The 25,516-nt window shown below is 36.1% G+C and overlaps 1 protein-coding gene across 4 annotated transcripts; it reads left to right on the top strand.

The window, feature by feature from the left end:
• The first annotated feature begins 192 nt into the window (after positions 1 to 192).
• On the top strand, positions 193 to 25,516 carry sin3aa (SIN3 transcription regulator family member Aa). 4 transcript variants are annotated; one of them, XM_058766790.1, is made up of 22 exons: positions 193 to 335; positions 2,608 to 2,819; positions 8,241 to 8,429; positions 8,537 to 8,643; positions 9,494 to 9,800; positions 10,572 to 10,820; positions 10,902 to 11,054; positions 12,483 to 12,638; positions 12,765 to 12,854; positions 12,962 to 13,080; positions 13,615 to 13,825; positions 13,926 to 14,042; positions 14,130 to 14,368; positions 17,013 to 17,196; positions 17,282 to 17,864; positions 18,073 to 18,242; positions 19,191 to 19,364; positions 19,453 to 19,545; positions 20,378 to 20,472; positions 20,591 to 20,786; positions 22,527 to 22,790; positions 25,216 to 25,516. In XM_058766790.1, exons 1-21 carry the CDS (start codon positions 245 to 247, stop codon positions 22,755 to 22,757), a joined length of 3,966 nt encoding a protein of 1,321 aa, XP_058622773.1. In that variant the 5' UTR covers positions 193 to 244; the 3' UTR covers positions 22,758 to 22,790; positions 25,216 to 25,516. The 4 variants fall into 4 exon arrangements, with proteins under 4 accessions (XP_058622773.1, XP_058622771.1, XP_058622774.1 ...); XM_058766788.1 differs by lacking the exon at positions 25,216 to 25,516 and having other exon boundaries at positions 22,527 to 24,052; XM_058766791.1 differs by lacking the exons at positions 193 to 335; positions 25,216 to 25,516 and adding an exon at positions 1,522 to 2,050 and having other exon boundaries at positions 22,527 to 24,052.

The raw sequence follows: 25,516 nt of genomic DNA, 5'->3' as shown, positions 1-25,516 counted from the left end.
AGTATCACATCTCTGTCAATGGTAAATATTCAAATACAAACGGTGTTCTTTAAATACTGCTCCTTTTCTTTGCTTTAAGAAATTTAAAATACACTAACACACATTTTTGCGCCTCTGGTGTCATTTCAGAGTACATTTTAAACCAAATTACAAAGAAAAACATCTAGTGGAATACTACAGGTGTGTTGAGTACATCTCTGTGCCTATATGCGTTTGGCGGGTCGTATTCAAATCCAGATGACGCATGCGGTCACGTAGACCAATGGGAGGAGAGGGGGGCGTTCCCAACTATTTGTTCCAAACACGAATCCGGAGTGCGAGGTTCTTTTTCGCAGGTATGTAGCAGCTGGGCAAAAGAAAACAAATTTATGTTGTCCTCTTTTGATCGAATATACGTTTCTGTCGGTGTTTGAGTGCTTTCTGCAGGGGGCTGGTCGTTCAGGAGATTTTAGTGTATTAATCGGGCTGTTCGTTCGATCATGGCACATTAAGGGGAGAAAAAGGGGCAAAGCTTTGGCCAACTGAAGCAGCAAAGAAACGTGTATCTCTATGTTATGAGACACAAACCCATCTGTGTGTGTCCGATGCTTTCCCGAGGGCTTTTCTAACTTGTTTTTGATCTGAAAGCAGATCTGTAGCTCTGTCTGGTGTTCAGAGGGGGAGGGAAGAGGTGCTCAAACACGGTTAGACATTTTCCCCTTCAGTCTCCCAGTAAACAAAGAATATTAGATCAACTGGCGTGTTTATGCTGTAATGTATGATCGGATCTCTCATTTCAGATCTTCGCATGATCACATAGCGAGTCCGTGTTCATGCGATCAGATTTTTAGTTCCCATTTTGACTTTGGGTCTGATTACTAAAGGACAACATGTCATGATAGAGGCGTGTGTGGTTGTGGTGTCATGTTCGTGTGTGCTCGTTCAATCCAGAAATCATGAGATTATGAAATGTGTCCTTAATAAACGTTTGAGGGTGTTTATATGCGGATCTTTTGTTCGGTGTCGTGTTATAGCGTTCGCGAACATGCGGAATATTTGAGCGCTTTGCGTCAAAATCAGTCCGAACTTGTTTATTCTGTAAGTTTGAGCTGTTTTGGTTCGTGTTGTTTTGGGTTTTGTCCGTTTTTTAAGCGAAACGCTATGCACACAAACACGCACAAGCGAGCCTCAGCTCTGACTGACTGCGGACGGGGCGAGGAATCCCGGGCACTGGCTTAAGCCCCGCCTCTCGTGGGCGGAGCATGGCAATATGAGCCTCGCGTCATACGTAACGCCCTCTCTGAACACCCGACCAATCGGAATTGGCTATTGCTCCGCGTAAACGCCCCTGTGGGGTTACGTCATGCTTTACGCGTTCTCAGAGTGTCTGGCCAATCGGGAGTCCAGAATTCTATAAGAGGCGGTTATTTAATGAAATCCCTCGTTCTGATTGGCCAGCTGTTCTGAGGGGGCGTAAAGAATGACGTAACCTCAGGCAGGAAGTTCATGAAGTTGCTGAAAGCGTTCAGACATAATGCCGCGACTTTATTAGGAAAATCACAAAGAGTGATGGCGCATTATAGTAAAGTTAAGCCCGCCCAGATCGCTACTCACTCTCCAGTCTAAAAAGTGACTTAGCGTACGTGCTTCTCAAAGCCAGTCGTAGTTTCGGGAGTTTGTTTGTATGTGTGTGCGTCTGCGTGCGTGCGCGCTGTGTATGTATGTGTGTGTCTGTGTCTGTGAGAGTGAGAGAAACAGTAGAGGGTTTGGGCTCAACCCCCCTAACAATGTTAATACTTGTTTGAGTGACAGTCGAGAACTTCAATAAAAATACAACCCAATGTCGTCTCCAGAGCAAAGAGCCAATCAGAGACCAAGTGGGCGGAGACGGTTCGCAAAGCCTATGTTAGCCCCGCCCCTCCTCGGCGCTTGTTTTCAACAGGAATTTTCTGCGTTAGTTGATTTTAAACTCAGTTTTAATGTGTTTTATCGGTGTTTTCGGTGTAAGTTTTAGTAATTCGGTGATATTTTAACAGCCGTGGTGTACTATAAACGCAGCTAACAGAAGCGGGTGAGTCTCAGAGGTATAAAATACCAGTTTTATTCAGTATTTCTGAACTTTTTTCCCTCTCAATAAGCTGGTTTTCTGTCAGACTGAAATGTCCGACCTTTAGTTTTCTTAGTTTCTTTGATAAAAGCGAAATTCCTGACTAAACTTCGCCACTTTTAGTCGCGGGTTAGCAAGTTAGCATTAACTGTCTGCATGTGCAGGAGACGCACACACACACATCAAGCACATGTATACACACCCATATACATTTATATACGTACTTATTTATACACACCTAAGCATTTATATATACACATACACTCACCATGCACATGTACATATACACCGCATACATATTTACATGTACGTTACGTTTATATACACATCATACACACTTATATATACGTGCACTCTTGCTCATGTGTGGATATACACATCATACACGTTTGTATATACATTACTGTGGCCTTTATTCATCAGATAGTCAGAGTCTTGACTAGTAAATTGTTGGGAATGGTTTGGACTACAGCCAAATCATGATATTTAATAAGTTGCTGTCTTTGTCTTGTCTGTTCCAGGTCTTAGTTTCCGTCTTGAGTATGAGTACAGCATGAGGAGGCGTTTAGAGGATCAGGAGCCAGTGTTCACCCCACAACAGCGCCGGCTTCCTGGCAGCGCCGAGGGCTTCCAGCACAGGGTTCTTGCTCCAGCGCCTGCTGTATTCGAGGCTGTGGCTGACAGCATGCAGCCTACTCCAGGAATACAGTACCCGCTTCCCCAGGCATACCAGGTGCAGACACACACCATGCACTGTGATGCATTATAGCTCCAAGGAATGTGTTCACACAGCATCCTTTTAATCCAGAGTGACTCCAGAATTTCCAAAGGCCAAAATGATATTTTAGGATCATTGCCGTATTATTATAGTTTATTAGTTCTTATATTTTCTGTTTTTGTTTTACTTGTAGTGTTTTTAAAAAGTGTCTATATCATTTTTATTAGTTTTTATTTCAGTTTTAGTTATTTTAGTTCTGTTAAGTACTGCTAAAGTACTACAGTTTAGTGCAACTAAATGAAAATGAGAAGTGTTGCATTGGCAATTAACTGAAATAAAATGAGGTTATTGTTTATTTATATAAAAGTATATTATAAAATATACATTTGCACTTATATCTGTTTTAATAAAATATATTATCTTGTTCTGAAGATGTTGACATTTTATATATATATATATATATATATATATATATATATATATATATATATATATATATATATATATATACAGTCATGGCCAAAAATATCGGCACCCTTGGTAAATATGATCAAAGAAGGCTGTGAAAATTAATCTGCATTGTTAATCCTGACAAGAGATCAGAGACCATTCCTTCATCCAGAATCACTGCAGACCCTTTAGATTCCCAGCTCCATGTTGGTGCTTCTTCTCTTCAGTTCACCACTCATTTTCTATAGCGTTCAGGTCAGAGGACTGGAATGGCCAGCAGAAGCTTGGTTTTGTGACCCATTTTTGTGTTGTTTTTGAGGTTTGTGTTTGGATTATTGTACGTTTGGAAGATCCAAGCATGGCCCATTATAATATTTCTAACAGTCAGTCACTTATTGTTTTTTTGTTGGTATTTGATAGAATCCATGATGCCATGTGTCTAAACAAGATGTCCAGGACCTCCAGCAGAAATATAGGCCCACAACATCAAAAATACAGCAGTATATTTCATTGTACACATGGGGTACTTTTTATCCCTGTGTTCACCAAACCCATCTTTAGTGTTTGCTGCTAAAAATCTGACCATAGAAGCCAGTCCCATTTAAAGTTCCAGTCGTGTCTGATAACTGAATATGCTGGAGACTGTTTTTGGATGAGCGAGGAGAATTTTTCTTGAAACCCTCCCAAACAACATGTGGTGATGTAGGTGCTGTTTGACCTTTTTTTTTTTTTTTTTTTTAAGGTTTTCTGACCCCGAGACTCAACTATTTTCTGCAATTCTCCAGCTGTGGTCCTTGTCTTTAGCCACTCAAACTCTCCTTCTCACCGTGCATTAGGACGATATAGACACACGTCCTTTTCCAGGCTGTATCGTAACATTTTATGTTGATTGGAAATTCTTAATTATTGCCCTGATGGTGGAAATGGGAATTTTCACTGCTCTAGCTCTTTTCTTAAAGCCACTTCACTAATTTGTGAAGCTAAATTATCTTTTGCTGCACATCAGAAATATATTATTTGGTTTTTCTCATTGTGATGGATGATTAAGGGAATTTGGGCTTTGTTTCCCCTCCTATTTATATTTCTGTGAAACTGGAAGCCATGGCTGGATAATTTCATGTTCATAATCACCCTGGAGTGCTCAAAATTATGAATATGAATGGGAATATACTTCAGAGATATTTTACTCATAAGAATTTCTAGGGGTGTCAATAATTGTGTCCAATGTGTATTAGAGAGAAACATTTATTTCATAATGATATTTCCCCCCATTTTAAATTCTTATCCAATGAAAGGTTAGATTTTTGAATTTTTTTAAAATAAAAGATCAAAAGGATTAACAATGCAGATTAATTTTCACAGCCTTCTTTGATCATATTTACCAAGGGTAGCAATATTTTTGGTCATGACTATATATATATATATATATATGCATGCATGCATATATTTAGATTTCAATATGGCCTGACAACATCTCATCTGACCGTAGATCACTGTGTATATATATATCAGTGCTGTCAAATCGATTAATCGCATCTAAAATAAAACTTTGAGTGTGTTAAAGTGTGTTTACATAATATATGTGTGTGTACAGTGTACATTTATATGTATATAGAAATATACACACGTACATGTATATATTTAAGAAATATATGTAATGTATTTATAATTATATATAATATAAATCATATTAATACATGTAAATATTTTTAAATATATATAATAAGTGAGGGAAAAAATTATTTGATCACCTGCTGATTTTGTACGTTTGTCCACTGACAAAGAAATGATCAGTCTATAATTTTAATGGTAAGTTTATTTGAACAGTGAGAGACAGAATAACAACAACAAAAAAAACCCAGAAAAAATTTATTTGCATTTTAATGAGTGAAATAAGTATTTGACCCCTTCGCAAAACATGACTTAGTACTTGGTGGCAAAACCCTTGTTGGCAATCACAGAGGTCAGACGTTTCTTGTAGTTGGTCACCAGGTTTGCACACATCTCAGGAGGGATTTTGTCCCACTCCTCTTTGCAGATCCTCTCCAAGTCATTAAGGTTTCAAGGCTGACGTCTGGCAACTCAAACCTTCAGCTCCCTCCACAGATTTTCTATGGGATTAAGGTCTGGAGACTGGCTCGGCCACTCCAGGACCTTAATGTGCTTCTTCTTGAGCCACTCCTTTGTTGCCTTGGCCGTGTGTTTTGGGTCATTGTCATGCTGGAATACCCATCCATGACCCATTTTCAATGCCCTGGCTGGCTTCAATCCCCTGGCTCTGACGGTACATCGTCCCTTTGATGCGGTGCAGTTGTCGTGTCCCCTTCGCAGAAAAACACCCCCAAAGAATAATGTTTCCACCTCCATGTTTGACGGTGCGGATGGTGTTCTTGGGGTCATAGGCAGCATTCCTCCTCCTCCAAACATGGCGAGTTGAGTTGATGCCAAAGAGCTTAATTTTGGTTTCATCTGACCACAACACTTTCACCCAGTTCTCCTCTGAATCATTGGCAAACTTCAGACGGGCTGTACATGTGCTTTCTTGAGCAGGGGGACCATGCGGGCGCTGCAGGATTTCAGTCCTTCACGGCGTAGTGTGTTAACAGTTGTTTTCTTGGTGACTATGGTCCCAGCTGCCTCGAAATCATTGACAAGATCCTCCCGTGTAGTTCTGGGCTGATTCCTCACCGTTCTCATGATCATTGAAACTCCACGAGGTGAGATCTTGCATGGAGCCCCAGTCCGAGGGAGACTGACAGTTATTTTGTGTTTCTTCCATTTGCAAATAATCGCACCAACTGTTGTCACCTTCTCACCAAGCTGCTTGACGATGGAATGGGCTACAAGACCAGCCTTGTGTAGGTCTACAGTCTTGTCCCTGACATCCTTGGACAGCTCTTTGATCTTGGCCATGGTGGAGAGTTTGGAATCTGTGCTTCTGTGGACAGGTGTCTTTTATGCAGGTAACAAGCTGAGATTAGGAGCACTCCCTTTAAGAGTGGGAGCCAGAAAACTTGCTCATTGATAAGGGATCAAATACTTATTTCACTCATTAAAATGCAATGGGTGGGGCTAGGGTTGGCCACCCCACTCAGAACTGCTGCTTCTGTCTCTTTTTTTCTTTTTCTTGATGAGAAGTGCATTTATTTAGTTGCAGAACATATTTACGACCACATCAAACAGGCGACTTTCACTTCAGCGCCAGGCGCTAGTCAGGTGAGAAGGGGGCTTCAGAAGAACAACAGTGAACTATGGTCAGATGAGATGTTGTCAGGCCATATGTCAGTAAACACAAATTTACCTGCCCTGCCAATTGCACACACAAATGCGCGGCACGCGCTGTATCATTTCATTTTAAAGCACGAATGAAACTACAAGCATGTGTGTCTGATCTGCGTCATGTTCAGCAGTAGCAGCTCTTAAAGTAATAACAGAATAAACCAAACCAAATAACCTAATAACCCAGCTTCTGTGATGTCTGTTAATCAAAGCTTTTGTAGCTTTAAGGATTCATATTTAATGTAGCATTTAGTGTTTGATAACTTTATTCAATTTCTGTTTATTTCCTATTTGCTGAAGGGTACATGTAAATAATGCGTTTATGTGAAGATTGTTTCAAGTTCACTTAAATTAGTTATTTTTTTAAAGTCTAATGTTAAAATCGATAGCTCTCAATTATACTGTAATGGTGAATGGCAATAGTCAATGTTTAAATATTAGGGGGAAAAAAATTCCTAGAGACATCAGTAATATTGGTATCAGTGATACTCATTTTCAGTCATAAAAAAATTAACAAATATAAAGACAGTATATTTTTTTGTTGTTTCTAAATCAATTTGAAGATTGAATATGAAATTATTGCAATATAGAAGTACATTTAAAAACTTTAATGTTAGGTGGGATTAATCGCGATTAATTTCAGAAAAATGTGCGACTATATATGTATATTAGGGCTGTCAGTCAATTGAAAAATTTTGATCTAATTAATTAAATGTCGATTAATTAATGTAATCGCAAATTACATTTGTCTGTTGAAATACCCCCAAAAGATTATTTAAAACTATTTTTGTGTTAAATGAGTAAGTGTTAAGTAGACCTTACAAATAGTAGATTTAGAAATAAATATTTTATTTGATTCAATATCAAATTTATTACACAGAAATATTTAGGCAACAACGGCCTAACATAAACTAGGGAACATAAAAGAAGATAATTTGAGAAACATCTGTTTTTTTCGTTCATGAAGTTCATTCGGAAGTCATTGGTAACCAAAACAGCTTTGTTAGCAACAGTCTTCAAAATACCTTCTTTTACGTTCCACAAAAGAAAGTAAGTAATTCAGGTTTGAGTAAATCACACATTTTTATAAAAAATTTGGGTGAACTATCACTTCAAAGTGTTTTTTTTTTTCTTTTTTTTTTTTTTTATGAAATAATAGTCTAAATAAGAAACTAAAACTGCCAGCAGGTGGCGGTAACTGTGTCTGAAACTAAACACTGCTGTGTTGCTCACAGATGCACAACAGTTCTGCTGTGGCTTTATAGGTAATATTTTTGTTGGCAAAACTGAGCAAAAACACAATATTGTGTTTAAAAAATACAATAATATTATCTTCTAATTTACTGAACTGTTGTATAAAATCGCACATGCTCTCATTCTATTGGGGACAAACAGCACTCATGTGATATTGCTCTCGCTGCTTGTGTGATATCGCTTATCATGTGATATAATAAAACTCATACAGGAGCATTTTTGCCCCAATATCTTGAATTTTAGGGCATAACTGCATTTATGGAGTTGTTGCCCTGCATCATATTTGTCAACAGTCAACTGCATGAAATGTAAGATGATGTACAGGTCTGGGGGCGGGGCCAGTGTGTTAACTGCATATATATATATATATAGTAATTATATAGTAATTTTGCTTAGAGAGAATCTCACAGAGGCTCCACATAGCTGAGATCTTTGCACCGTTTCTGATTTTAGGTGTCCACAGTGGCCCAAAGCTCAAGTGGTCATGTTCACACACCCAGTCCGGCAGCGGCCCACAGTGGTGCTCACCATCATGGTCCGGCAGCGGTCCAGGCCCACGGTCCTGCGCCAGTGCAGGGTCACAGTCACCCGCCCACCCCCTCCGCATCCGCACAGGGGCAGCAGCAGTTCCAGAGACTCAAGGTGGGACGAGATTTTGTGTTTGGGTTGTTTGGGAGTCAAATCAATGCAGTCTTGCAATAGCAGCTGTGTGCGTGAGAAAAACTGGATTGTCATTTTCCTTCCTGCAGGTGGAGGATGCCCTGTCTTACCTGGACCAGGTGAAGCTACAGTTTGGCAGTCAACCACATGTCTACAATGATTTCTTGGATATCATGAAAGAGTTTAAATCACAGTGGTGAGTTTATTCACATGTAGGGTTGTCATAAAATTGTAATAGCTGATACTAGTGAAACATCACGATTCTAACTAATATGTTAAACACTTCACAATAAACATCAGTTAGTTAACATTAGGTATCATGAACACTTTATAGCATGTATTAATCTAGGCTCATGTTAATTTCTACATATTGAGTAGGTTTGTAATATTGCAAATTGATCACACAGTTAGTTTATTATACCTATCAAATTGCACCTTTATTTTAAAGTGTTACCATTTATTAACCTAAATATCAACAAAGTGCATGATTAGAAATTAGTTTAAAGGTTTGGGGTCTGTAAGATATTTTCTTTTTTTACATTTTTGAAAAGTCTTTTATGCTCATCAAGACTTTAAAATTATTTTTTATTTGAATATATTTTAAATTGTAATTTGTCTGTGATCAGAAATCATTGTAATAAGAAACATTTCTTATTTTATTGATTAGTTGCATAATATTTTTGTGGAAATGGTTTTCAGGATTCTTTGATGAATAAAAAGTTTAAATGCACGGCATTTATTTGAAACAAATATTTTGTAACATAAGTGTCTTTACTGTCACTTTTGAGAAATTGAATGTGCCCTTGCATAATAAAAACATGCATTTTTTAAATTTATCCATTAAAATAATATAAATAAAAATGAACATTGCTTTCATTAAATACTTATGTTGGGTTTTTTTCACTTAAGTGAGGCCATGTTCTCATAAAAATGTTTTTGCCATGTTCCCACATTTCTGCCCTGCATAATTTCTCACAGTGGTAGATCATTTTACTGGGAAGTAGTTAATCATTTTGAATACTATCTCTCTCTTTCTCATTCTGCAGTATTGACACCCCAGGCGTAATCAGCAGGGTGTCGCAGCTCTTTAAGGGTCACCCTGATCTCATTATGGGGTTTAACACGTTTCTTCCTCCGGGATACAAGATTGAAGTTCAGACCAATGACCTGGTTAACGTAACTACACCCGGTCAGATCCACCACATCACACCTCACGGCATCTCCGTGCAGAACATCCCCACCAGACCGCCACCGCCGCCGCCACCGCCACCACCGCAGCTCCAGAACCAGATCCCCGCAAACCCTCCCAGCCTGGCATCCACACCTCCCGCCCAACCCACACCAAAAAGCAAGGTACTCAGACTAGAAAAGTAAAGCTATTTTGCAGGGTTAATGTTTAAAAGGTCCCTGTGGGTCCTTAAAAAGTCTTAAAATTCATAAAGTTTCAAATGTCTTAAATACAGTGTTATTTTAGCATTTAGTATTATTGAGATACTGTTATAGTTCATATTATAGATTTAATTAACAATTTTGCAATAATTGTGTTTTTGTCGCTTTTTACATTGTTTATTAATTTTTGTTTTAGTTTTAGAAATTTTAGTACATCATTTTATAATAATGTCAGTATCAGCATATATCAGTTAATGTTTCTGTTATTTCAAGTAAGGATTTTTTTATGGTTTAATTTAGTATAACTACAATATCCCAGCTTTAAATGGTAATAGAAGTGTTAAATTTGGGGATAGAAAAAATGTTTTCAGAGAAGCTCGCAGTCAATGAATGCTGCGCATTTATATGCCAACTGTGGATAAATTATGACAAAAGTTTACTTTTTGGCTTTTTATGTTTTAATATGTTGTAGATGGTTGTGACCATATTTTATATTTTATCTCTGTCATTCGTTTGAATGATCAGCTGGAAGTAGCGCTAAAGTTAGTAATGACATTTCAAAATAGGAGTTCTGGGGATTCCAGGCTTTTTTGTAATTAAAAGTTTCGCATTATGCATAAAAATGTTTTTGGTTAACCAGTTTCAGTGTTTAGATGTTATGGGCTTATTTTATATGATTATACAGTAATATTCCACATATGGATCACTGATATTTTTCCATCTCTCTCTGTAAAGCCACTGCAGTCTCCAGCTCTGACTCCGAGCAGTCATCCCAATCCGTCCATCCCTCCGTATGCGTCCCCGCGTTCGCCCCCGCTGCAGCCCCACACCCCCGTCAACAGCATGCCCACCGCCCCACCGCTGCAGAACAACCAGCCTGTGGAGTTCAACCACGCCATCAGCTACGTCAACAAGATTAAGAACCGCTTCCAGGGCCAGCCCAACATCTACAAATCCTTCCTTGAGATTCTGCACAAGTATCAGGTCGGGACGGAAACTGAAAACACTTCACAAATAAATTATACTTCACAATCCACTTACGCATATACTTGTTTCATTAATCAGAAGGAGCAGCGTAATGCTAAAGAAGCGGGTGGGAGTTACACCCCAGCCCTGACCGAGCAGGAAGTTTATGCTGAGGTGGCCCAACTCTTCAAAAACCAGGAAGATCTGCTCTCTGAGTTTGGACAGTTTCTGCCAGACGCCAACAGCTCTGTGGTGAGTTTGATCGAGGCTCCGCCTCCACTCTGACCTCGCCCACTGGACTGATACATTACTCCAGTTTTAGAATTTTTAATCTAAACTTTTTGAACAGTCTCTAACTGAAAAGAATGAACTGTCATTTTCAGAAGTTCAGGGTCAGTTTAATCAGTTTTTTTTTGTTATTTTAGTGTCATTGAGATTCTATCATAGTTTTTATAAATATTTTGATATTTAAGTTGTTATTTTGTAGTTTATTAATTCAGGGCTTGACGCTTACTTTTTTCGCATGTGCTCCTAAGTTGAAAATTTTACTTAGGATTTTCCAATGAAAATTGATCAAATAATGGTTTAATTTTTTTCTACAAGCAGAATTATTTAATTTATTATAATACAAAAACTACACTAGGATTTTAAATGTTTCTTCTTCAAACTGTTGTTAAAAATAATTATTAAAAAGGTTGGTAACACTTTATTTTAAGATCTCTTAACTAGTTGCTAATTAGCATGCATATTACTAGAATATTAGCCATTTATTAGTCGTAATTAAGCACATATTAATGCCTTATTCTACATGACCTTATTCTATATCCCTAATCCTACCCAATACCTAAACTTAACAACTACCTTACTAACTATTAATAAGCAGCAAATTAGGAATTTATGGAGGGAAAAGTTGTAATTAATAGTTAATGTTTTCCCTGTTCTAAATGTTACCAAAATGTTTTATATCGTTCAGAAGTTTGAAGTTAGTAAGGTTTTTATTGTTTTTTTTAAAGAAGGCTCTTATGCTCATCAAGGCTGCTTTTTTTATAAAAAAAATAAATAAAAAAAACAGTAATATTGTAAAATATTATTACAACAAAATAATGATTTTCTATTTTAATATACTTTCAAATGTAATTTATTCCTGTCATGCCATGCTTAATTTTTAGCATCATTACTCCAGTTTTCAGTGTCACATGATCCTTCAGAAATCATTCTAATACGCTTTCTTTTTTGGAGTCTAAAATACTTTTTCTGGATTCTTTGATGAATAAAAAGTTTCAAAAGTACAGCATTTATTCAAAATAGAAATCTTTTGTAACAATTCACACTACTGTTAAAAATTTTGTGGCAAGTATTTTTTGTTGTTGTTGGGTTTTTTTTTTTAATACTTTTATTCAGCAAGGATATGTTAAAACTGATGATTTAAAAAAAGTGATGGTAAAGACGTATGCTGTTACAATAGATTTCTATTTATTTATTTTTTTTCTATTTATTTAATTATATAATAGCCTTTTGAAGTTTAATTATCACTTTAGGACGTATCGCGATTACTGTTTTTCTACCTTTCTTTAAATTTTAATTTTAATTAATAGTATGTAATACTATTTAAGACTTTTTATTACTTTAAATTTCACTAAGTGAAAATGACGCATGTTTGCTGCTATGAATGTCCTCTAGCTGCTGAGCAAGACGACAGCAGAGAAGGCTGAATCTGTGCGTAACGATCACGGTGGAACGGCCAAGAAACCACAGCTCAATAACAAGCAGAGGCCCAATCAGAACGGCTGCCAGATACGCAAGCACTCAACTACAGCCGTCACCCCACCTGTGAAGGTACAAGAATTTGATAAAATCATGGAAATACATTTCATTGTTTACTGAATGAATTTCGTAGTATTTGGCATGTTTATTTGTAGAATTACTTTCTTGATTTCTGACTTTTTTTCCCTCTTTTTCCAGAAAAAGCTCAAGTTAATGAATATCAAAGATTCATCCGTGGCAGAATCTGGCAAACATGGTGGAGGAACAGAGTCTCTATTCTTTGACAAAGTGAGCTGCTTTGGGTTAACGTAGGGATGTTGATGTAATATTCAGGTTGTTTTTATCTCAAAAGTTTTGATTTCCTATTTTGAGTTACATTATTGGTGCATTCGTAGGTGCGGAAAGCTTTACGTAGCACTGAAGCATATGACAACTTTCTCCGGTGCCTGATCATTTTTAATGAAGAGATCATTTCTCGTGCTGAGCTGGTTCAACTTGTGGTTCCATTCCTGGGGTAAGTCCAGTTTGAAGTCCATTTTAAGTGTATGGTATTTATATTTAATTTTTATTTATTTTAGTTTAATTCATTTATTTAAATGTATTTGATTTAAATAAACTAAAGATTTATTTTATCTTTATTTTTTTCATTATTTTATATTTATTAAATGTGTTTTTTTTATTATTATTATTGTTATTATTATTATTATTATAGTTATTATAAAGGTTTGTGTTACTAGGTATAGTGGATACTGCAAAAACATTTTTAGCAATAATCTTTTTTTTATTTTTTTTTATGCAAAACATCCCTAGAAATTATTTTGCAGTAGTGGGATTTAGTTTTTTGCATTTTCACCATTCATTCATTTTTTTTAAAATCCATTTTATTTTTGTATTTATTTTTGTTGCAGAAATGATTTTGCAGTAGGTGGTAGATTTGTTTTGCCTTTCATTTGTATTTTTTATTCATTTTTGTATTACAAAGCTGCCTCCAGAATTTATTTTGCAGTGGTGCATTTGTGTTTTTACTAATTAACCCATTTTTCCCCAGCAAATTTCCTGAGCTGTTCACTTGGTTTAAGAACTTCCTTGGATATAAGGAGATGTCACACCTGGAGAGGTACCCAAAAGAAAGAGCCACTGAAGGAATTGCCATGGAAATTGACTACGCTTCATGCAAGCGTCTGGGCTCTAGTTACCGAGCTTTACCCAAGAGCTACCAGCTTCCCAAATGCACAGGAAGAACGTCACTCTGTAAAGAGGTTAGAGAGGATTTCCCCCTAACAACAGCTTCTTAATAATGAGCATGCATCATATGACGCAAGTTTTTATTAAGAAATTGGTTCTTTGTGGATGCATCAGGTGCTGAATGATACCTGGGTTTCCTTCCCATCCTGGTCTGAGGACTCGACCTTCGTCAGCTCCAAGAAGACTCAGTATGAAGAGCACATGTACAGGTGTGAGGACGAGCGATTCGAGGTGAGGCGCTTCCACACACAAGAACATTTTTACTGCTTCCACTTGCTGTTGTGATGTAATTCTTGCTAACGATGTCGTTGACTTTAGCTGGATGTCGTCTTGGAAACCAACCTGGCCACCATTCGTGTGCTGGAGGCGGTTCAGAAGAAGCTGTCTCGGATGTCTGCGGAAGAGCAGGCGAAATTCCGACTGGACAACACTCTGGGCGGCGGCTCGGAGATCATCCACAGGAAAGCCATCCAGAGGATATATGGAGACAAAGCTCTGGACATCATCGACGGACTGAAGAAGAATCCGGCAGTGTCTGTTCCCATTGTACTCAAGAGGTTAGAGAGAATCACCTTCAAAAGACCTGCTGCATTACGTATATCAGAGGTTTTTGGCTCTGGCCCTCAAGGTCCCCTTTCCTGCAGAGTTTCTCTCCAGCCTAACCTGCCTGTAAATTTCTAGTGATCCTGAAGACCTTGATTAGTTAGTTCAGGTGTGTTTGATTAGGGTTTGAGCAAAGCTCTGCAGGGAAGTGGACCTCAAGGGCCAGAGTTGAGAACCCCTGATGTATATTATATTACATTGTAGTATATTAAATTAAACAGTGTGGGTTTTTCAAATCTTTTAAATATATTTATTGCAATTTATTTATTTCCTGTCCCAGGCAGGGTTTGTGTTGCTACATTTTACATCGGCAATAATATTACTTTATAATTACTCTAGTACATTATGATATTCCTGTAGGTTTACAGTGTGTGCAGAATTATTAGGCAAGTTGATATTCTGGTCATTTTTTTTCCAAGAACATTTTACCAATTCCAAACCACATCAATCTTAATAACTACTAATGATTTTGTATTTAATCATTTCACTCTCGAAGGACCAGCATCACATCCTCTTGTGCCACTGTTTGAAGAATTTATCTTCCAGAATCTGGCAGTAAGTTTTAGGAGCTCATTTTTAATCAGTCCTGCAAGATAGACATTTCAGGATAGGAGATGAACTAAAATGAGCTCCCAAAACTTACTGCCAGATTCTGGAAGATAAATTCTTCAAACAGGGGCACAAGAGGATGTGATGCTGGTCCTTCGAGAGTGAAATGATTAAATACAAAATCATTAGTAGTTATTAAGATTGATGTGGTTTGGAATTGGTAAAATGTTCTTGGAAAAAAAAACATTTTTAAAATATTGGGTACAGAAACCAAAAGAGTATGTATAATATTAATTGGTTAACTTCATTTATCAAATAGATACAGTCAAACCAAAATTTATTCAGACACCTTCAACATTTCTCACATTATCACAGTTTATTCGCTATAGTTTATAAAATGGTAATAAAATATGACAAGAACTCTAAGTAAGAGTTAAACTGTGCCAGAACAAATTCAGCTTTATAATGTCAGATAACTTTGATTGAAAAGTATATAATGGATTACAATCAACCAAAAATTATTCAGACAGCTGTTATTATGACAATATTTACAGAACTATCAATACTTTGTCAGGCAACCCTTAGCCTTAATAACAGCCTGTAGTCTCCTGGGCATGCTGTCAACCAGGTTCATGCAAATCTGAACTTAAATTTTTTCCCAGACTTGGTATGAATAATTTTTGGTTTGACTGTATATCATTCGGTTATTTTCACACTTAATTATGCCCATTAAAATGTATTTTACAAGTTTTTGTTACTTTCACTGTTCATTTTTTTGTTCTATGGTCCATCATCTTTAATTTAATAGCATTAGAGCTGCTCCGTTGCAGCGGCTCAGTACTGTATCACGCGTTTTGCTGTAATAATGCAGGGAACCACTCGTTATAAATCTCCTAACTGTGATATTTTCAGAAATAAAAGTCCCTTTTTTTTCATCTGAAACATGCTGAAATTTATATTTCAAAGCCACTCATATAATGCTGAATCATCATGAAGCAAGCAAAACAAGCACAACACGCACACGTAGTTGTACTGGTGCAGAATGAGAGGGACACTTACAGTACAGCCTAGCACATTTCACACAGGCTGCTAGTATTACTTTCGTCCAGAAAGTCTTGTGTGTTTAAGGTTGAAAATAAATGCTGTTTATAGTGAATGCCCCTATAAATTGTCTTATATTTACGATTTTGTTTTAAGCCAATTCATGCGTGTGCTGAGTGAGCAAACATCAATAAAGATCACACAACAGAAGTGCACTCTCCCCTCCCTCCCTACCGTTAAGTAACTTGTGCATTGTTTTACTTACTTGTTTTTGACACATCCGACCGAACTACAAACTATCCACTCAGCGTGCTTTGCTTAGCCCATCAGCTCACGCACATCAGCTATACAGGCGTTAATACTGAATGTTTAACATTAAATTCATTGCATACATATACTTCGTAGACATCTTTAATCTCTAATAATTCTGTTCTGTTGTGAGTGTCTTTGTCTGAATATGGCACTTATCACATGCTGTTTGGTATCGTGGGCATTTTAACGAGTACAGGAGCTCCATTTTTTTATATATGTAGTATTATATATTATATTATAAAATTATTATTTTTTGATGTATTTGATTTTAACTAACTTTATTTTATTATTTATTCACCAGTAGTGTACTTTACTTTTCTTTTATTCAAATTTAGTAGTTCACCAATTTGGATTTTTCAGATTTTTTTTTTTAAAGTGCATTACTTATATTAATAGAATTGTCTTATTTAATAAATATAATAATTTATTTTATTTCCCAAAATGTATTTATCAGTAGTGGTTTAGCGATTATCAATAATATTACATTTATTGTATATTATATTATATTATACTAGATTATCCAAAAATAGTGGTTGACCAATGTGGGTTTTTAAAACTTTTATTTAATTTTATTGCCAATATTTGTTTTTATTTAGCTGTTTCCAATATCTACATTTTAGCTGTTAAAGTTTTGTTGTTGTTGAAATCAAGTTATTTTAACACATTAAATATCCATCTTCTCGTTCTGCATCTCAGGTTAAAGCTGAAGGAGGAAGAGTGGCGTGAAGCTCAAAGGGGTTTTAACAAGATCTGGAGAGAGCAGAATGAGAAATACTACCTAAAATCTCTGGACCATCAAGGCATTAACTTCAAACAGAACGACACTAAGGTGCTGCGCTCGAAAACACTTCTCAACGAGATCGAGAGCATCTTTGATGAGGTGAGACGCTCTTTATCCTCTGGAGAAAGTTAAAAGGGTTTGTTCCTCTCAGATAAACTTGACTGATGTTCGTGTGTTCGTTTAGCGGCAAGAACAGGCTTCGGAGGACAACAGTACGTCTCCTAGCGGGCCTCACCTGACGCTGACCTACGAGGACCATCAGATTCTGGAGGATGCGGCGGCGCTAATCATCCATCACGTGAAACGCCAGAGCAGCATCAATAAAGAGGACAAATACAAGATTAAACAGATCATCTACCACTTCATCCCCGACATGCTGTTCTCCCAGAGAGGCGTGTTGTCGGACGTTGAGGAAGACGATGATGAGGAAGACATGGACCTCGACGAGGGGGCATCGAAGAAGCACAACGGGCTAACAGGAGGAGTTAGCGGCAGCCCGACAAAGTCCAAACTGCTGTTTAGCACATCCACGGCTCAGCGGCTGCGCTCCTGCGAGGACGCGTATAATCTGTTTTATGTAAATAACAACTGGTACATCTTCCTCCGGCTGCACCACACCCTGTGTTCGCGTCTGCTGCGGCTCTATGCGCAGGCCGAGCGACAGATCGAACAGGACCTGAGGGAGCGCGAGTGGGAGAGGGAGGTGCTCGGACTCAAACGGGACAAAAACGACAACACTGCCATCCAGCTGCGTCTGAAGGAGCCCAGTGAGTTATGAAACCGGCTAACTTTGAACAATTGTTTTATCAGAATAACTGATGAATTGTGCACAGTAAGACCAGGAACATTTATTAAGGAAGTGAATTAAATTTCATGTTGGTTTTATTTTTTGTTTGTTTGTTTGTTTTTTAAAGTCCGGTGGATGTTTGTTGCTGTTTTTGGACTGATTTTAGAAACTGTCACTCTCTCTTTCAGTGGACATAGATGTGGAGGATTATTACTCAGCGTTTCTGGAGATGGTGCGTAATCTGCTGGATGGGAATATAGAGGCGTCTCAGTTTGAGGATTCGCTCCGAGAGATGTTCACCATTCACGCCTACATCGCCTTCACCATGGACAAGCTCATCCAGAACATAGTCAGACAGGTCCGTCTGCCCATGACATAATCATAATATAGTGCTTCTGCATGTCATGCCTAAAAAAAAAAACATGCTTTGAAGTGATCATAGTAAAAAAAAAAAATTTATTTATTTATTTATTTATTTTGTCTTGATATTTACAGTATAGTGCTAGTTGTTTTATTATATTTAGAATATTTTTATATTTATTATTTTCATTGTAAATCAAAATTGTGAAAATAAATTATATAAGTAATTAATAGTAATATATAAAGTATATTATAAATGATTAAATAGTGTGTAATAAACAAGAAAATCAAAAAACTCAGCTACAAAAAAGGCTTGTTCTAAACTTACACAAATATATTGAAAAAAATATATATACATATACACGTGTGTGTATTTGTTTCTATATATATCTTTTTTTTATTGTAATTTAATTAACTTGTAAATTTGTTATGTTACTTTTTTATTATGAAACAAGGTTTAATAAATTATCTTTTGGATATTTAAAAAAATAACAAATGTAGAAAAAATATAAAGTGAATAAATAGTGAGTTGCGTGAATAACAGAATAAATTTAAATTATGAAAATTGCTTGTTCAAAATGCGTACAATTATAGTATTTTTTTTTCTCAATTTATGGAATTTATATTCATTATTTTATCAATTAGATTTTTTTAACCTTTTTATATTTGTTTATTCCCTTTATATATTTAATTTAACAAAAATGTCTTGTGTAAAATGTGCGCACATTATGAACACACACACACACATATGTATGTATATATTCAGAGTTTTTTTTCCTTATGAAAATAGTTTAATGATATTTTTGGACTTTGAACTGTTACATAGAAATCAAAACTTCATAGTACAGTGTTTTAAAAGATGAGTTGGATTCCTCTACAATTTTAAAATTCTTGATTTGCCTTGTAGGATATGAAAATCTCTTTTTCTCTCTGTCTGTAACTGTAGCTCCAGCACATAGTGAGTGAGGAGATCTGTGTTCAGGTCACTGAACTGTACCTGAGTGAGAGCAGCCACTCAGCCACAGGTGGATCTCTGCTCACACAGAGCAGCAGGGCACCGGCGGAAGTGTCTTACCAGCGCAAAGCCGAGCAGCTCATGTCGGACGAGAACTGCTTTAAGGTAGAGCTCTGACCTAGTGAGTGCTAGAGAAGGCCACATGGAGAGTCTCACAGTATTAAGAGTCTAATCTCTCTTTCTCTCGCTCTAGTTGATGTTCATGAAGAACCGAGGGAACGTTCAGCTCACTGTGGAGCTCCTGGACACAGAGGAGGAGAACTCAGAAGGGCCAATGGAGATCGAGGTGAGCTTCACTTATTGATTCACAGATCAAACATGGATGCGAACATACACACTTCTGACATTTTGGACCGAATTGAAATGTAGTAATTTTACAATTACATTTAGATTTAGTCATTTAGCAGATGCTTTTATCCAAAGCGACTTACAAATGAGGACAATGGAAGCAATCAAAATCAACAAAAGAGCAATGATATGCTTTTTTTTTTTTTTTTTTTTTTATTAATAATTTAAAACATTTAAATTAAGTAATAGTAGAATGAATGAGTTAATAAATAAAAATAAATAAATAGGAAAAATTTATTTTCATTTTAAAAATGTGGGAAAAATCAAAATTAAATAATAATGATTATATTATATATAATATTATTATTATTATTATTATTATTATTATTATTATTATAATAATAATAATGAATAAAATGTAAAAAAGGTCAAATCCACATATGCTATTATTCTTCAGTTCCAGGTTTATAGTTTCTTGAAACTAAAACCACAAAAAAACATTTTTGTTACTTGAAATAAATGTTAACTGAAATAAAACTAGACAATAAAACTTTAATTTTTTTAATTAACTAGTTCCCAAAACAATATTTCTCATTTTCGCTTAAAGTTGTACTACACTACACTAACATTTAAAAAAAAAAAAAACTATATAGACAAAAAAAATAATAACAAAAAATGAGTAAAGAAATTTACTGAAATGGAAATAATAAAATAAATGATAGCATCTCACTGGTACTAAAATAATACTGTTCAGTGTTTATTTTAAAGAGATGTTTTCATAAAACATTTAAAATGTAATTCATTTTCCCTGTTCTCATGGTCACATGTAGCGCTGGTCGGATTACGTTGTGCGGTATCTGTCGGCTGATTTCTCATCTCCAGACCTGAGGGATCATCTGTCTCAAAAGCCTGTGTTTCTGCCAAGGTATCCTGTGTCTGTGACCCCTGACCCCTGAACTTCCCCTCCTGTTTTCATGCCACAGAGAGGTTCACAGCGGTAAATACTGTTGGTTTTTCATCATCGTCCTCCTCCGTTTGTGTAGGAACCTACGGCGGATCCGTAAGTGTCAGCAAGGCAGTGAGTCTCAGGAGAAGGAGGTGAAGGACGGAGGCAGAAAAGAGAACGCAGACAGCATGAAGATGGAGTGCATGTTCAAACTCAACTCCTATAAGATGGTGTACGTCTTCAAATCCGAAGACTACATGTACAGACGCACCGCGCTGCTGAGAGCCCACCAGGTAAGATCACACGCACACCAAGATGACTAATTACAATCACAAACATGTTTTTGATATTCGCCAACACTGATTTTGAATTTCTAATATGCAAGAACTGTCTTCAGTTTTTTGAGCATTTTTTTTATTTGTTTTTTTGTTCATTTGAGCACTTAAAAAAACTGAAAAATCAATATCTGTGCTTATCAATATCTAGTTAACATTTATGAGATAAACCTTCTCTTTTTATCACATGAACACATGGACTAGCACATCTATAACTTACCTGTCCCCTCTTTTTTTTTTTTTTTACCATATTTTATATTGGTGGAAGTTAGGTTAGGTTATCATGTTTTACAGGGTTTTAAAAACATAACCAAAGTCTATCATCTCACTTATTAGGGCTGGGACGATAAATCCATGCAGAAATCTATTCCTGGATCGATTCTGAGATTTTCCGAATGCATCGCGATTCCTCTGGAATCAATTCTGAGCTTAGTTTTGAACAGCAGATGGCGCTGCAAGCTTTAGAAACAGCTGTACTCTGCTTGTTTCCAAATCTTTACACATACTTGAACCTAAAATAATCATTCATAAAATTGTGGGCTGTTTAACATTTAATTTCGTGTCATAAAAGCATTCTGAGCCGAGGTGAAATTACAGACTCAGCCGAAATGCACAAGCGCTGCTCCTCATGAGCGTTTGAATGTGCGGATAAAAAATAGATTAGAGCGCCATCTGCTGTTAAAATCTAAGCTCAGAATCGATTCCAGAGGAATCGTGATGCATTCGAAAAATCTCAGAATCGATTTATTGTCCCAGCCCTATCACTATATAATTAAATATACAAAAATGGTTAGTATGAAACTGCAAATACATATTGTTTAATAATTTAACCTCTGATCTGTTTCCTCTCTGATTGTTTGTTGCCAAAATGGATTTTAATATTTATATTATGGTATAAAAAGGATAGTATAACTATTAATAATAGTTAATATTTTATAGTGTAACATATTAATATAATTATATACACTGTCAATTTGTGCAATATTTTTCCTTTGTCGCCAATAGTATTAATATTTACATTAGTAGTATTAAAAGAATGAGATATTGATAAGATTTAATATTTAAATTGGTAGCATTATATATTTAAATACATTCTCATTTTGCAATTATATTATATTCATTTAATATACTTAATTACATTCTCAGTTTATGTGCAATATAATTTTTTCCTGATTGTTTGTTACTAATATGGATTTAAATATTTATATTAATTGATAAGATAGAATATTAGCTGGATTTAATATTTGTCAATTTTGCAATATGTTTTCCTTTGTAGCCAATAGTATTATTATTCACATTAATAGTATTTGAAAGGATAGAATATTGATATAATTATTTAATATTTTTATTTATTATTTAATATAATTTAATATAATTATTTAATATTTAAATTGATGGTATTATATAATTAAATAATTTTCATTTTGCAATTGTTTATTTTTATGTATTTAATATAACTAAATACATTCTCAGTTTATGTGCAATATAATTTTTGCAATATAATAGTTTTAATAGGATAGTATATTAGTAGGATTTAATGTTTATATTGACAGTATTGTATTTTATTATTATATAATTACATACGGTCTCAGTTCACTTTTTTTTAAATATTTAAAAAATATTATGGCTGCGGAAATTTGTACTTGATGTGAAAAGTCCTTACTCGTCACTCAGCACAGCTCTCTCTCTCTCTCTCAGTCTCATGAGCGGGTGAGCACACGTCTGCACCAGCGCTTTCACGCCTGGACTCAGCGCTGGGTGAAGGAGCACGTGACCAGAGACATGGCTGCTGAAACCAGCAGGTGGCTCATGGGAGAAGGGCGGGAGGGACTGTTGCCCTGCTCCACCACCTGTGACCCCGAGATCCTTCACTTCCAGCGCATTAATAAGTACAGAGTCCAGTACGGCAGCGCCCACAAGAGCCCGTGACATCAGCGGAAAGGGGCGGAGCTCAGCGACGACGTGAGATTTTTAACAGTGTTTTTGTTTTCCCTTTTTATAAGCTGTTCCTGCAGAAACGCAGGTCGCCCAGTGCCAAAAAAACACGGGGTTGAAGACCTGTCAGTCAAACCCAGCCCGGACCAATCAGCACAGCTCTTACCGTAGACCAGCCCACCATTCCGATACATATATCGGATTCCGCGCATCTCTTGAACGCCAGTCGAGTGTGTTCACTGGTTTTTGATAGTTAGAACTTCACAGGCAGCAGATCCGAGAAAGTGGCGGAAAAGTCTGAATCAGACTTTTTATGAAAACAAAAAAACAAAAAACGTTTCGGGATAAGTGCACTTAACTTTAACGTGACTTTAAGAGATTTATTCTGCCACATCATTTCAGAGAACAAAGATCTGAAGTGCGAATTTAACGTTGTAATATTAGAATGAAAAAATTCAGTTTTTACTTAAAAATATAGGCAAAAAAATATAAATGCGACAGCAATAAAAATCCAAGGCCTGTGTGAAGGCGTGTTATGAATCAGAAAACACACTTATATCTGCTCCATACACCAGCTTACAGTGAACATGACCTGTGAATCACACACACACACACTTAGTTCAACAGTTTTGTAAATACAGTGTAAATATCACCAGACCTTTTTTATGCCAGATGTGTGTTGTGTTTAGTGCTTCAGTGTGGTGTTTATGGAGAAAAAGAGCGGGAACCACATGGAAACTGATGACAGGATGGTTTATTACAGTTTTTACCAAAGGGAGTCGATTATTAAGGTTGGGGTTTGTTTTCTTTCTCCTTTTGTGTGTTTCCTTTGCTCTTCTATTTTGTCTTCCTTTCTTTTTCTTTTTTTATTAGTAAAAATGTTAATTTTGCAAAGTAGAAATGTATCCAGGTTCTTGTTTTTCCAATGGAAGTTTTTATAAGTAAAAAAACATTTTAATTTTTGAAGTTTGAATATGGATCTCGTTTCTGTACACTTTTATCACTGACCATTTTCGATAGACCTTCAGCCGTGTCCTCTGGCAAACACATGCAGACACAACTCTTATGAATGTAAAGGTCTTCTTTATCGTTGTCAGAGATTTCAGTCTTCACTCTGGATAGATTTCTGCTGGACAAATCTAAATATAAATATATATACACATTTTAAAAATGAGTCACAAAGCATGTCTTTTCTGTGGATCATTATAGACCCTTTATTTGCATATTATTTAAATTAATAAAAATTACATTTGTAGCATAAACATTTGGCTTGTTTTTGAATTATTCATGTTATGCAAAAATGTTATATTTGCTGAAATGCACCGATTATTTGCATTATGCTTTGATGGTGATCAGGATCAGGGTTGGCCACCAGGAGGCAATGCACCTCTTAGATTTGATGCTCTGTGGTTTCACAGTTTCTGTATAGAGGAAGGTGATTGTGTCCTTGTTTACGTGTGTGTGCATATATGTATGCTACTGTAAATATATTTAACACATGTATTAAATATTTAAAAATGTAACTAAAAGCTACATAAGTATGCACACAATAGTCTAATTTTGAAAATATTTCATATTATAAATTGCTATACATATTTACATTTTTAAATTTTAAATATTTTAAATATAATGTGTGTGTGTACATATGTACATATATACATATATACGTGTATATATATATATATATATATATATATATATATATATATATATATATATATATATACACACACATACGTATACATACACACATATTTTATATATATATATATATATATAATAAAACAAAACGCATGTATGGAAACATGGCACGTACTTAATCCAGTTATCTTACATTACAAATAAAATTATTTTGCATTTTTATTCAGTTTTTTGTAAAATGAGGTGTCATTATACATGTGACTGATATTAGTTCAGATATGGAAATGTTGTATTCTGTAGATTTGGGTCATGTATATATTCTAGGCATACATATTTTTATAGTGCGCACAGCATACATATTGCAAAAATGTAGTATGCTATTCCAAAAACGGTCTTTCTCTTTCTTTTCAGTCGAGTCTTTTATACTATTACTATTTGTCTGCAATGCCTGAAGAAAGCTGTCTGTTAGCAATTCCATTCATCTAGCCTATATCAGCATTCATCTCAGGGAATGATTTTACATCGCAATTGGTATACGTGCTTACATAAAGACGTTTAATGAGGTAAAATTAATAATGAGATGAGCAGACAGACAGCAAAACACTCATCTTTGGAAGCGAAAGGTGCGAAATAATTCATCCAGTCTAACTATGTTTACTCGGCGGACCCCGTCTGACTCCACAGGACTGGAATGATCTGTGAGTGTATGTTAGTGACTAGGCAGAATTGTTTTGGACAGGTGAAGGATGGTGCTTTTTCTTCGGCTCAGTCAGAGTGACCCAGATTGTTGTGTGTGTCTGTGACTTGACAGGTGCCCCGCGTCTCCTGCAGAGAGCTAACGAGAGAGCGAGAGACGGACTGCGCTGTCTGAGGTGTGTGTGGGAGAGAGACAGACGGATACCGAGGGAGCCTTCATTAGTCTGATCTGGCGTCTCTATAAGCTGATATAACTGTCAAATAAACTCTAGTCATGCAGAGCCAACTTATCGTCATAAAGTCTGGTCTGCTTTGCTGATTTTTCTGGCTGAAGTGATAGTTCACCCAAAAATGAAATCATTGACTCCCCTCCACGCCGTTCCAAAACGATGACTTTCAGCCTTACATGTAACATA

This window comes from Onychostoma macrolepis, chromosome 25, assembly GCF_012432095.1.
Source record: "Onychostoma macrolepis isolate SWU-2019 chromosome 25, ASM1243209v1, whole genome shotgun sequence".
Lineage (NCBI taxonomy): Eukaryota > Metazoa > Chordata > Actinopteri > Cypriniformes > Cyprinidae > Onychostoma > Onychostoma macrolepis.
This window is presented reverse-complemented; position numbering and strand designations above follow the sequence as displayed.